Here is a 15,113-nt window from a genome sequence, read left to right on the forward strand (position 1 = left end):
ACACCAGAGAATTGAACACACAATCTAGGCGGACATTTCTGTGCAGTGTTGAGTGAGTGCTGTACAGTCGGAGGTGCTGTCTTTTGGAAGAGACAATAAGCTAATGGCCATGTCTGCTTGTTCAAAGTGGATGTAAAAGAAGACTGGCACGATTCGAAGAAGAGCACAGAAGTTCTCTTGGCGTCTTGGCCAACACATATCCTCAGCCAACATCACTACAACAGACTATCTGGTCATTTATCTAATTGCTGTTTCTATGACTTCAGTGTGCTCAAATTGGCTGCTATATTTTCCCATATAACAATCGTGACTACACTTCAAAACTACTTCATTGACTGTGATATTCTGAAGATATTAGAGGTGCATTATAAATGCCAGGTTTTTTTTTGTTTTCTTTCATCAATGCAATCAATACAGTTTGAGAAGTCTGGCCTTGAAATTCTGAAGGGTGTTCCCAGTCACCTTGCTTAACTCTAGCAGGAGATTGGTGAAGCCCCAACAATGTCTGAGATCTGGTTTAACTGGAATACTGCAGAAAAACTAGGAGAACCCCCTGGAATTCATGGCTTACACCTTCAGCTATCACATCTGTCTGCAATACATCTGAACCCAGCTGTCACATGTGATTTGATCCACATTACCTAAGTAGGATTGGTTTACAGCCAGTTAGAAGCTACAGTAATCCTTGTGATACAGTTTAAGTATGACCCTTGAACATGTATATTGTAATGTGAATAAGTTATGTATCCACCATGGCAAAGAAATAGATAACTGGAGATTAGGACATGTTGGCAGTAGGATTCAGTATCAACTTGTCTAATTATTTTTTATTCATTTGTGGGATGAGGCCAGCATTTATTCTCCATCCCTAATTGCCCTTGAACTGAGTGGCTTGCTAGGCCATTTCAGAGAGCATTTTTAAGAGTCAAGCACAGTGCTGTGGGTCTGGAGTCACATGTAGGCCAGACCAGGTAAGGACGGCAAATTTCCTTCCTTAAAGGACATTAGTGAACCAGATGGATTTTTACAACAATCGACAATGGTTTCATGGTCACCGTTAGACTAGCTTTTAATTCCAGATTTATTTATTGAATTCAAATTTCACCATATGCCATGTCCCCGAGCATTAGCCTGGGCTCTGGATTACTAATCCAGTGACATTAACGTCACACTATCGCATATACATCATATTGAAACAGTGGGGCCAGGAATCTTCAGCACATGTCTGGCATGAGTGAAACGGGCAGTAAGTAGGCTAGAATTTCAGTATGCCAGATCACAAAGCTCCCCAGCATCCCACATGGCGGGTGAAGTTTGTTTGTGGAAGAACCTTGACACAACCCAAACAAGGTCATCTGTATCAGTTGGGTGGTGGGTTGTGGGGGTGGGAGGGGGGGGTGAAATGTGGGAACATGGAAGTGAGCATAGTTATAAGATTTTATTATAGTACTGGTCCATCTAGCACATATAAAATGTAGTTTTCAAGTGAAGTGGGGTTAGAGGGCAGTGGTGGATCATTGAAGGATTATTTTGGTAAAGGAGGCAGAGAGGAGAGCTAGAGCAGGCACGAGAGACAAGATAATAGAATAGAGCATAACTCCTGTATATTCCACCAGAAAGCAAGTTTACAAGCTTGTTCGCACCTGATCCCCAACACTAGAGCAAAAAAGAAGAAATGGGCTTGATTTTATGGCAGGCTTCAGGACTCTGACATTGGGACCAAATGTGGGTCCCTAGCTGGCACTTGCCGGCAGCAGGACTGGCGTGATGATTTACCGGAGGCGGCCTCCTAATTGGCATCTCCAGGCCCACTATCCAGTTAAGGCCCAATCAGAGGGCTGGCAATTCTGAAGCCTCAGCAGCACCACCAGCAGACGTGGATGCTGCTAAGGCAGGTCGGAGACCTCGGGGGCACCTCCAGGTAAGTAAATTAGAAACAAAGATTCTGGGGCCAAGGATTGTAGGTTAAACCCCTCCAGGGGGATCTTTGGGGCCACAGGGGCCGCCTTCCCTGCCCGTGGCCTCCATTTTGAGCCAGGGAGCTGCAGCCTCCTGACCCGGCAGGGGGCCATCCTGCCACCGGCAAAATGTCAGCAGCCCCACTTAATGGCCCCTAATTGATGTCTTAATTGTGCAAATCAGCTGTCTACCTCCGCGGAGCAGATAGCAGATCCGTACTCCTGCCCACTGCTGGGACACCAGCCCAGTGTTTCAGTGCCTTCACCTCCCTATTTTCCCCATTTTTATGCTCATTAAGATCAGGGGGCAGGAATTTTATTCTGGTGGCGGGGATCTCGACATCTGGAAAAAGCGATGCCAAGATATCCGCATCGCCTCTTCTCTGGAAGGCCCGCTGAATCTGGGGCCAATCAGACACTTAAGTGGACAGTGGTGGGCCTTCCACAAGATCAAGGACCCCATCACCAGAAGTTCTGCCCTTGGAGAGCTGCAGGCCAATCAGAGGCCGGCAGCTACTGCACCTACCGGAGGCCGAGGAGCGTCGCTGGACCCAGGCCTAAGGCAGGTCAGGGTGGAAAGGGTCTCGGGGGTAGGGGTACGGGGAGGGAGGGGGTGGGTGTTCGGCAGCAAGGGCAGGAAGGTGGCTCTCAGTGGGCCCCTCCCTTCCCAATGCCGGGCCTCTCGTTCAGGCACCCACATGGTTTTCTGTGCCATGCTTCCCATGCGGCGACAGGGCCGCCTGCTGCACGGCTAATTGCGGCTGCAGCAGGAAGAGGCCCTTAATTAAGGGTTAATTGCCCAGTTATGGGCCTCAATTGGTGCTGTTCACAGGCCTTCACACCCCGGACTAAAATTTTGGCGGAGGCCAGATGGTGGCAGGTACCCCCTCCCCTTGACATCATCTCACCCAATTTTATGCCCTCCCTACCTCAAAACCCACTGCAGGGGAGAGCATAAAATTTCCCCCAGGATGTAGGGGATTATTATGTTCTAGAACAAACTTCTTTCCCAAAGTTCTGCAATTAATATGAGCATCAAAACTGTTACTTCTGTATTGGTTGATCCTTGTATAATCTCTGGTCTAAATCCCATTTAATGGGCTGAATTTTGTTGAGCTCCCGTGTCGGGCTGCGTCGCAGTAGGCACCGGAAAATCGCAGCGGCAGCGGTCCGCCATGGAGCCCGACGCTGGAATTGCTGGGCCCAGTCTTCCCGGCGGCAGCGAGGCTCCGTGGCGGCCCCCTCCACCCCTCGGCGACAGGACCCGACTGTAAATATTTAAATAAAGGACATGAATAAATTCATATGCCATTCCCCACGATCTTACCGGCTGTCCACCACCCTCTGTGCGATGGCCGGCACTCACACACCTTCACTTTCCCATCCAGGCACCAATGTTGTGAAGGGGGGAACTTAGGATTTTTAGTGTAGTTTGGGGGGGTGGGAAATTGGGTCAACTCTGCATTTCTAGTGTGGGGGTTGGGAAGGGGTGACCTCTGCACTTTGTGCAGTTATGGAGGAGGGAAAAGGTCAACAATTCAACTTAAGTGTTTTGGTGGGGATGGGGGGACCTGAGCTACCATTTATCTTCTGTGTACTGGGGAGGGAAACGGGTCACATATTTATGTACAGCGTAGTGTGGGGGTGGTGGTTCCAGGGTTGTACCTTGCACTCATTTTGCAGGTCTGGCAGCCCTTTAAAAATGGCGCCAGTGCCTGCACAGACGCAGCTGACGCCGTTGCCAGAATCGTTAAAATACCCCCCCCCCCACCCCGCCACGTGATTGGACGAATGGAAATGAATGCCTCGCACTAAATCGCGCAGCATGGCTGCACGCTTGTAGGTCGCCATTTTTTTCGCCTGCTGCCACTCCTGGCAGCAAGAGAATAAAATTGAGCCCAATGTGTGTTAGCACAGCAGTGTATGTGTGGTTGAATATTCCTCCAACAAAAATGCTGTGTGATACTTTGCCACTCATTATTTGCCACAGTGTATTCTGCTTGTTGTGCTATACTGAGTACTGCTGGACTAGTGTATTGCCTGAGGTGCTGCCACCAGAATCTTGCTATTCTTTACTGAGCTGCAAAATATTCCATAAAGGAGTGGTCCATCTTTTTTTATTCCCTATTTTTCCAAACACAGGAGGAAATATATTTTGTAGTAATGCAAAATGAGGCCATTTCTTCCCCATAGCTTGCTAAAATATATATGCAAAAACGTGCAAATGACCTTGTGCATTTATTGATGACATTGTGCTTTTGTTGTTTCCATATCACATACATTTGACAGTGTAAGGTATCTGCTGATTCCCACAAAATACTCATAAACAATACTTTAGAATAATAGGCTGAAAGAACCAATTAACTAATTAATGAAAGCAATTAATATTAAAGGTGACGCACATTCCTAACGCTTGCTGACACTGTGAACTTTGCTTGTTCATTTATAAATGGATTTGCATTTTTCTTTTTCTTTGTTTTATAGTGAAAGAAGAAAGCAAATCACATGAATTAACTGAAGGAGTGTGCAAGATGGGATCAGAAAGAGCTATGGTACTGGACAGACTTGCAAGTAATGTTGCAAAGCGCAAAAGTTCAATGCCACAAAAGTTTGTTGGTAAGCATAAACTATTTGGTTACAGTACTTTTTCATTTACTAGGGTCTGAATTTTATCCGCGTCGCGCTCCACTGCGGCGCGCTTTCAACTCAGCGGCCTTCCGACACGAAAGTGCCGCCGAGGAGCCCCCACGATATTAAGAACGGGGCACATTTAAATGGAGGGGGCAGAGTGGCTGCCCCTGATGATGTAGAGGGGGCGGCCTCCGTGTCCCTGGCAACAGCGTCCGGTGCTGGCGCCAATATTAAAGGGCTTCAAGCACTTAGGAGTAATTTTAATTTTTAAAGGAATATTGTAAATGATTATTTAATAAAGGTGAAATACATAATGGCCCTTTCCCATCACCCCCCCCCCCCCATTTTTTTTACGGGACAATAGCAGAAAAAGAAACCTTATTACCAACCTCTTTACATTTGCCCTTCAACCCCTTCCCACCATCCCCACATCCAATAAAAATTGTTTTCCCCGCTCACCCACCCCTCCCACCCTGAAAATTTTATTAATCTCCCCTCCCCACCGTGTTCTCGCCTCGGAACTCCATACGGAGGTAAAATTCAGCCTTAGTTGTGGCATACAAGCTGTACGCCAATGAACACTGGTTTACTAAAATAAAAGCAAAATACTGCAGATGCTCGAAATCGGAAATAAAAACTAGAAATGCTGGAAATACTCAGCAGATCTGGCAGCACCTGTGGAGAGAGAAGCAGAGTTAATGTTTCAGGTCAGTGACCCAGTTCTGATGAAGGGTCACTGACCTGAAACATTAACTCTGCTTCTCTCTCCACAGGTGCTGCCAGACCTGCTGAGTATTTCCAGCATTTCTAGTTTTTATAAAACTGGTTTACTGTTTGCTGTCAGAACATGTAAATACAGTACTATTTTTGATATATCCACATTGAATTTGTATTTACTTTCTTCTGGTTACCCACTTCATTCAAGGTCTGAAAGTGATGATCATTCTATGCATTAAAATAGTGACACATGCTTCAAGTATTTTGAGCCCTTTATTTACTTGATATTAAAAGTAAGATATGATCACACTGATTTTACTGAATATTATGAGAATTAGGGAGGCCGGCTGGAAAAGGGGCATTGAAAGGTAATAACAAAAGGAGAGTAGAGTACAAATGATGATTGGGAAGGGGGGATATCTTAGGAAATAATTAGCGAGGAGAAGACACAACCACATATATTGGAATGTATTTGAAGAGAGAGCCTCAGCATCTGGACCTCTTTTTTAAAAGAATCAGACATTAGTAAAGGATTATGATTCACATTTTACATCATTTTGTTTTTTTTTTGTCTGCATTTTAATGATTTTTTACTTGTTTAATAACAATAATGTTGATGAGATCATTGGGGATACAAGTATGAAAGGATATACGCTTTTTATTTCTGCATGGCTATAGTTACTGAATTTGGAAACATTGGGCTGAATTTTACTGGATCCTCGGCACCACGGGCCTTCATCTAAATATTTAAATTCATAATAATGAAATGTAAACGACCCTACCTGTAGGCAGCGGCCGTCCTATCTCGATATTACGGCCACTGTTTGTCCTTCGTGTGCCTTCGGTACGGAGTTCCGAGGCGAGAACCTGGTGGGGAGGGGGGAGGAAGAAAATTTTCAGGGCAGGAGGGGTGGGGGAGCGGGGAAAACAATTTTTATTAGATGTGGGGATGGTGGGAAGGGGTTGAAGGTCAAAAGTTAGAAGATTGGGGGTAAAGTTCAGGTCATGCATAAACTAAGTTCTGGTTATATAGAGCAATGCAAATACCATTGGGGGGTTTGGGGAAGGGCCTCCATCACATAAGTTTTTATTCAATAAAAATCAATACTGATACACCTTTAAACATTCTAATTTTTGCTGAGGGCTTAAAGCCCTTTAAAAATGGTGCCAGCGCCTGCGCGGTGGCACCGGACGCCATTGCCGGGAACGTGGCGGCTCCCCCTCTATTTAAATCAGCCCCTGTAGATAATGTCACAGGGGCTATGCGGCGGCCCTTCCATGTCAGAAGGCCACCAAGTTCAAAGCGCGCTGTCGCAGAGTGTGGCGCGCAAATAAAATCCAGCCCATTGTGCCATGGCTAAGGAGACCCCATGAATTTAATACTTAATTTGCATTATAGGAATATTCAGGAAAAATTCTCCAAAGAAAGGTGCGAAATAGGTTACCTGATACAATAGGAAGCTTTAAAGAAATTCATGTGTTTGAAGTAATACTCAATAAAAAAATACAAAAAATATATTAAATATCTTATATTAAAACAATTCTAAAAAAAAATGGAATAGGTAGAATATATAGTTCAAGTCTGAAAAAATATTCTGGATGTCAGGATGAGCTAGATGGACTGAATGGCCGAAGCCAATTCTTGCAATCTTCTGTTCTTACAATGGGTAATCAATGGTCTTGTTTATTCCTGCCATGATTTACTCCTCATAAAACATTGGGCTATAGTGTTTACTAGTTTGAATGAAATAGGGTCCACAAGAAATTTTTCAATGAGAATGGACTTAGAAATATGACATCATACTATGACTTGTATGTAAATCTAGAGAGGAAAAATAAATACTTGCATGTATTTAGGGCTTTATTATTGTGTCAGATGGCTCAAGGCATTTCACACAGTGAATTACATATTGGAATTAGTAATTTTTACTCTGTAGATTTATTTATATTTATAAAAGTAGAAGCTGGGGTCTGGGTTTTTTGCAGTGGGACTAGAATATTGTCCTTTTCCCTAAGCTAATGAGATGAAATCTCCCGTCTATATTACAAAAAGATGCTTTCTGAATTTAAGGTTAAAATACATATGAGTTGAAATTACGCCGTCCGATAACAAAAATGAACACATGAATACTCGTATGGAATTTGTGGGCTGAATTTTATGCGCCCGATGCCAATTTCAGTGGCGGCGAAGAGAACGGCAGCACGCTCATGTCGCGAAGCCACCGCGTTTCTGAGCAGTGGCTCATTTAAATAGCCGGGATGGGCCACCGGCCCCGATCACATGGAGGGTTCGGGCTTTCTGCCCCCGGCAATGGCATCAGCTGCCTGTGCGCAGGCGCTGACATATTTTTAAAGGGCTGCTAGCCCTACTGGCTAATTTAAATATTTAAAGGTAAAGTGAATTAAAATAAATAAATACATTTCTTTTGCCCCTCTCCCATCCCCCAATAACAATTAAATTAATTATTTGCCCTTCCACCCCCAAAGCACTTATCTTCACCATTTGACCTTCCCCCCCAAACTGCACAAGCTTTCAACTACAACCCTTCCCACCATCCCCTACACCCATGACGTTAACTTGACTCCATTTCCACCTCCCCCCCCCCCACCGCCCAATGCACCAATCAACTTACCTCTTCCCCCTTCTCCACCAGTGTGGCGCCTCATTTCCCAGATGGGGAACCAAAGGCGCGGGAATACCGGCCACTGGGCCAAAGATCACAGTGGGACATGAGGCAGTGACGTGAGCTTCATTAATTCATTCATTTTAACTTATTTAATTATTCAGGTTAGGGTCCCGTCACTGAGTGGCGGAGGGGCCACCACGAGACCTCGCCGCCACTGGTAATATCAGTCCGGGCCCTCCTGGCGTCGGGTGCGTGGTAGACCTCTCCCGGAGGCATCTTCAGGCCCCCCCTCCATGGAACCCGCACCTCAGGGGAGCAAAATCCAGCCCTTTGTTTCAACTATTTTAAGAAAGGCATTAAGCTGTTTAAAATAAATAGATTACCACCTTTATTAGAATGGACACAAAAATTTATACTGATACAGTAACATTCATCATCAGTGCAATTTAAGCCCAATTATATTTTCAGTACAGACGGAACTATGGGTTTAGTTAAAATTTAGTACTCCTAGTACAAAGCTTCAGGATGCAAGCACATATTTGGAATTTGGGTGTAGAGGTTAGCACACCCAATTTACAGCCACATAAAGTTCATTAAAAAGCCTGTGCCACCAGTGCTAAATTATAAAGTTTACTTTTATTTTGTACATGTATTGCTGAAGTGGCAGTTTGATGCTGATAGCAGATGCAGAATTTTGGGAAAGCATTTTGCTCCAATGTTTTGTCACCCCTACCTTACTGAGCATAAACTTTACCTAAAATGGAAAAAACAGTAGATGAAGACACTCAATACTTTTGAATTACTTATTTTAATTTTCCTATAGGGATTCAGATATCATAGAAATCAGACACAGAAGGACATTCAGCCCATTGTGCCTGTGCCAAGTCCAGCACTTCAACTAGAGTACCATACTCTAATTCCATTTCCCTGTTATTTTCCCATTTCCTTTTATACATATTTCATTTTCTAATAGTTAGTTGTGTTATTATCTTCCAGATTCTAATAACCCCCTGTCCGTAAAGAATTTCCTTTGACTTCCCCTTTCGTTCAGATAATACTAATCATGATTCGGTGCCCTCTTGTTACAGAGGTGTCACCATTGGAAGAAATCTTTCACTATTTATCCTCTCAGAACTTTTATAATTTGTCAGCATCCAGTAGATCTCCCCCTTAGCTTTCTCTGTTCCAGTGCCAAGACCACCCATGTTTTGAGACTTTCCTAATAACTAGATCTTCTCATCGTAGTGAATCTTGACTATTCTCTTTTATGGCTCTAACATTCTCCCCATAATGGTCTTAGAGATGCTCTCAATAAACCAACTGTTGCCAAACCAATGACTTATAAAAATTCAAAAATCACTTCCTTGCTTTTATATTCTATACTCTAATTAATCTAAATTCATCAAGCATAACTTTCCCTTTAAAAATCCCTGCTGACAATTGTTGATTGGCTCCAATCACTCAAATTATTTCTAATGCTTTGCAATTTGATTCTTCTGTGAGAACATTGGTACCAATTTATTTATTAGTATTTATATTTACTAATATACAAAGTAGGCTGATAGATACTTCTACTGGTAAATGCATTATTAGCTGTTATACTTTTGCTACCAACCTTAAAAATGCTAGTCAGTCTTACTAAGTGTAAACACCTTGATCTCATTATTTCCCTATACCACTTATCCAGTGTTAGTACAAAAGGAACAGTTTAATCTTTTTGATGATTTCTTTTCAGACTAAGCAAATTTCTTAATGGCTTATGCAAGTATTACAGCTGCAGGATCCTTTATTTTTATAACAGGAAATCTGTTATTTATACAATCTGTGTAAAGTAATACTGTATTGGTTGTTCATATGCTAATTACACAGGTGAAAAGAAGCTGCAGCTTGGTATTTCAGAGCTTCAGTATGACGCTAATTCAAATTATGAAAAGGAGAGTGAGATGATGCAGACTCATGTTTTGGATCAAGCAATTAACAATGCTATCAATTATCTAGGGGCTGAATCCTTGCGTCCACTTGTCCAAACTCCTGCTGGAAGCTCTGAAGTGATACCAGTAATAGGCAACATGTACCCCATGCATAAAACGCATTCAGACACACACAGTCATGCTAATAGTGCCACAAGCCAAGATGGTGCAGTAGAAAACATGGTGCTTATTTCAAAAACAAAATCACAGTCATCGGAAAGAGAACCATCTCCAAGCAACAGCTGTCCAGACTCCACAGATACAGAGAGCAATAATGAAGAACGGAACAACCTTATTTACCTAACAAATCATGTAGCTGCACAGGCAAGAAATGGCTTGCCTTTAGTAAAAGAAGATCATAAATCTTATGATATTATGAGACCAGGCATGGAACCTAATCAAGAAATCTTCAAAGTGATTAGTAGCGATGGAGAACATGTGAAGGTTTACAAATGTGAGCACTGCAGGGTACTTTTCCTGGATCATGTGATGTTTACAATACACATGGGATGCCATGGATTCCGTGACCCTTTTGAATGCAACATGTGTGGGTACCAAAGCCAAGATAGATATGAATTCTCTTCACACATAACAAGAGGAGAACACCGTTTTCACATGAACTAGTGAACTATTTCCATCTACCATTTTGACATTTCTTTCCATTTTGTGTGATTGATTATAATTTGCACAAAAAATAAGAGAACAAAGAAGGAACAGAAATCCTTAGTTAAATTTTTCTCCTTAATTTCATCTATTCCTCTGGTTCAAACTTTACTGTAATGTGCAGGCTGAGTTTTATACATTGGACAGTATCATTATACTTCTCAGAATTAATACATCTGAAGGAGAGTTCTTTAAGATAGTATTTAATCATATTTGGCACTTAAATTATTGCAACTGAAAATGTATATGTAAACAGTTCAGCACAAACCTCAAATTGGTGGAAGTTAAGAGCTTGCTTTTTTTATTACTGTAGCTTACAACAGGCGGTATTAGAATTTTGAAACAGTTTAGGGCTTTTTAGTCTAGCATCTTTTATAAAAAGCATTGATAGATGTGAGTGGTTTAGTGTTTTAAATTATAGAATTAGACGCACTATATAGTCTTGTTTCTTTGTCTGTGTACCTTTTTGTACACAATTACCAGCTAAAACTCAAGAGCTTCAATAAGATACTATCTGCATTTCTCCCTGTTAAAACTCAGCAGTATCTGCATAGTATCTTGAGGTTAATTGTTTACACAGAAATTGTGCCTAATCATGATGGCTACATTATGGAGACAGTTTCCTGACAAAAGAATTGCTATTTTTCATTGGTGGTATAAATGTATAAGTGTTTACTAATGTTAATCTATATTTCAAACCCAATATGGTATGCTTTATTTATTATATTACGTGTTAAATTTTAAATCGAATTAATCACCTCACATTTCTAAATGAAATATTGATGAGTCATTGTTATTTCTTTGAGACACAAAGTTATATATATTAATTTAAAAATCAAGATAAAATGTGTTAACCTTCAGACTCTTCTAATAGGGGTGGCAGAGTATGATAAAAATCTAAAAAACTTTGGATAATGAAAAGTGTCTATACTATGGCTAATATTAAATTATAATTGTAGGATTTGGCACCACATAAGAGGACATTTGCTCCATCATGCATGTGCCAACTACCTAAAAGAACTATCCACTTAGTCCAATTTCCATGCCCTTTCTCCATACCCTTTTTTTCTCTATTTTCAACATTTATCCACTTTCTTTTAAAAGATATTATGGATCTGAGTCCTACCAGTACTTCTGGTGGGAAATTTCATGTCGTAACAACTGTTTCCATGAATAAATTTCTCCTAACTTCCCTATTATTCTTCTGGTGATCTTGCATTTATGCAACTGGTTACCAACTCACTGACTACTGTAAATAGATTTTCCCTATTTATCTTCACAACAACAATTTGACTTTGTATAGCGTCTTTAACATAATAAAACATCCCAAGGCACTTCACAGGGGCATTATAAAACAAAATATGACAAAACCTCACCTAGTTTTGAACACCTTTATGAGATAGTCATCTTTGTTATATTGATAACAAGCTTACAAGATATCTGCACTCCTCTAGTTCTGGCCTTTTGAGTAATCCCGATTTTAATCGTTCCTCCCTTAGTGACTATGCCTTTAGTTGCCGAGGCCCCAAGCTCTGGAATACCCTCCCTACATCTCGCTGCCTCTCCACCTCGCTTTCCTCTTTTAAGACACTCATTAAAACCTACCTCTTTGGCCAAGATTTGGTCATCTGACTTAATAGGCTCTATTTTAATATCCCACCGCCAAGAGTGGTGACGGGTGCGCAAAATGACGGCGGTTCCAGCTGTGATTTTTGCAGACACGCCGCTGTGATAATGCGGCAGGTGGCCATTTAGCATAATGACGACAGCTGTTCCCACCCCCCCCCCCCCCAATCACATGGCAGGGGCAGCATTGATGATGCCGTTAACCGCGTTTCCTGATGTTGGATTGCAGAGTTCCACCCTCCCCCGCCTCAACAGTGTCCACTTGCAGAGTTCCCCCGTTCTCCCCCCCAACATTATCTGCTTGCGGAGTTCCCTCCTTCCCTCACATCTACAGATTGAGCTCAGTGGCAATGTCTGAGGTGAAAAAAAATTCCACAAGATAACAACAGATAACTTGCCTAATCTTTACAGGCACCAATGACTCTCGCCTTGGTGGCACTAGCTTTGCAAAGACGGGAAAGTGAAGGCACTTGAGTGCCGCAAGTCATGCGTAAGATTGCGAACACCTGGTAGGAGCGCAGTAAATTAGATACAAATTCATGCAAAACAATATGTAACAAATTTAAATTACAATCCCGTCGCATTGTGGCGTGGGTGCTGTCACAGAACTTTGCTGCCTCCAAGAAAATCGGAAACCGGCATTACAGCATCGGGTTCCGTGGCAGACGACTCCATGCCAATTCTCTGGCCCCCGCCATCCCGCCAAAAAAACCCGCCTACTAACGGAGCTTAAAATCCGGACCAATATCTCCTTATATGGCTTGGTGTCATATTTTGTTTTATAATGCTCCTGTGAAGCGCCTTGGGCGTTTTATTATGTTAAAAGCTCTGTATAAATATAAGTTGTTGTTGTTGATAAGAACCCCAATTTCTCTAGTCCCTCTTCTCTAAAGCCTCTCGTCGCTGGTATCATCATAGTGGATCTCTTCTGTACTCTTTCCATAGCCTTGGCATCCTTCCTTAATAAAGCCACCAGAAACTGAACACAATATTCTAACTGCAATGTAATCAATGATTTATCTCAATTTGGCATTTCCCGTTTGCTTTTGTGCACTAGAACTTAGGATCCCCTATGTTGTTTTGCGGCACAGTGGCGCAGTGGTTAGCACGGCAGCCTCACAGCTCCAGCGACCCGGGTTCAATTCTGGGTACTGCCTGTGTGGAGTTTGCAAGTTCTCCCTGTGTCTGCGTGGGTTTCCTCCGGGTGCTCCGGTTTCCTCCCACATGCCAAAGACTTGCAGGTTGATAGGTAAATTGACTATTATAAATTGCTCCTAGTATAGGTAGGTGGTAGGGAAATATAGGGGCAGGTGGGGATGTGGTAGGAATATGGAATTAGTGTAGGATTAGTATAAATGGGTGGTTGATGGTCGGCACAGACTCGGTGGGCCGAAGGGCCTGTTTCAGTGCTGTATCTCTCAACTAAACTAAACTTTATCAATTTATCCTCCCACTTTAAAGGTTTGTGTATCTGTACCCCTAAATCTCTCTACTTCTCTACTCTTTTTGAAGTTTTCTGCTATTCTTCCTAAAATGTATGGCCTCACACTTCTCTGAATTAAATTGTATCCAGCATCTATCTGTGCAATCTACTAACGTTACTGTGTATTCCTGAAGTTACTTACAGTCTGCTTCCCTTTTTATTTCACTTTTTAACTCTGATCTTCTCAGTCCACTACTACATAAAAGCTAGCCTTCCAATGGACTAAGGGCTTCCCATTTAACTGGCCAACAATATTGCAGTGTTATCCATTCTTTAACACATAATGAAAAAAATACAGAAAATTAATGCAAGTCCCTAACTTTTATGAATTTCTAAATTATATTCCATCCCTAGTAGTTGTACTGAAATCTGTGTATATCTTGTACAAAAGCTGTTAACCAGAAAACTGTTACAGTAGATAATTAGAACGTAAAAATCTTTACATTATACTAAGTTTCAACCATTATCAAAAATGTAAAGTTTTTTTTAATCAATCCTAAGGTGTTTATAATGTACAAATACAGATCAGCCATGATCTAATTGAATGGTGGAACATACTTGAGGCACTGAATGGCCTTCTCCTGTTCGATGTTCCTGTTCCTAAATTGGTCTTTCAAATATAATGCATCAACTTTTAACTTCTGAAGTTTTAAATGTTTTTATCAGTGTCTTAAAATTTTTTCTACCATTTTACAATACTTCATATTGTATTTAAAAATGAACATCAACTATACTACCGTGAAACGACGCCCTGTTTGAAGAGAAAGAAAACACGGAGATACCTGATCTGATATGTAGTCTACTTGTGCTCTTTGAGAGAAGACACAACATTTCTAATGTGCAAAATGTCTTTGTTATTTTGGTACAAATAACATATCTAACATTATATTCACATTTAAAATGTAATGTCTTCATGCCTGTATAATTTGTTGGTCACTTTTATCAGATAAGATTGATAAAGTGATGCTTAGCTTTTCCAATCTTTTTCCGTTATAAGTTGTATTATAGTGGTCACCTTTTATCTCTGGAAAGAATTAGACTGTGCTTGCCTAAAGGAAAATAATTAAAAAAGTATAAACTCTTCAAAATGTGTATTGTGTATTAAAAGTACTAAGACACCCTGAGAGAACTTGCAGTTACATTTTTATGTAGACACTCAATTTTGATTTGTGCAAGTAGATGCACAATTTTTGTAAATTTTGAGAAATAACTAATATCATCACGAATATCAATTGACAGGCCAATTTTAATCAAGTTAAAATTGTCCAGGAGACTTACCCACTGATGTCCTGCTCCCTTCTCATAGAATTCCATTTTAATCTACTCTTCTGAGCAGGCAGGAAGTACACCTGTCAGAAACCAGCCAGGACCTTCATTAAATATGTAGATTGGGCTCCGATTGTATGATCAAGGTCCAATTGATACTTCAACCAGTGGC

At 41.5% G+C, this 15,113-nt stretch overlaps 1 protein-coding gene across 7 annotated transcripts in view; it reads left to right on the forward strand.

The window, feature by feature from the left end:
* The window catches only part of ikzf1 (IKAROS family zinc finger 1 (Ikaros)), a 103,811-nt gene extending 89,048 nt beyond the window's left edge, over window positions 1–14,763 (forward strand). For 5 of the 7 annotated variants that reach the window (XM_068010849.1, XM_068010860.1, XM_068010878.1 and 2 more), the window contains 2 exons: window positions 4,443–4,574; window positions 9,803–14,763. In XM_068010849.1, coding sequence (XP_067866950.1) covers window positions 4,443–4,574; window positions 9,803–10,527 — 857 coding nt within the window. In that variant the 3' untranslated portion in view covers window positions 10,528–14,763. The remainder of the gene's footprint in view (window positions 1–4,442; window positions 4,575–9,802) is intronic. The other 2 variants (XM_068010870.1, XM_068010882.1) reach the window with 2 other exon arrangements.
* The last annotated feature ends 350 nt before the right edge of the window (window positions 14,764–15,113 follow it).

The sequence above is a fragment of the Heterodontus francisci genome, chromosome 2 (assembly GCF_036365525.1).
Source record: "Heterodontus francisci isolate sHetFra1 chromosome 2, sHetFra1.hap1, whole genome shotgun sequence".
NCBI lineage: Eukaryota > Metazoa > Chordata > Chondrichthyes > Heterodontiformes > Heterodontidae > Heterodontus > Heterodontus francisci.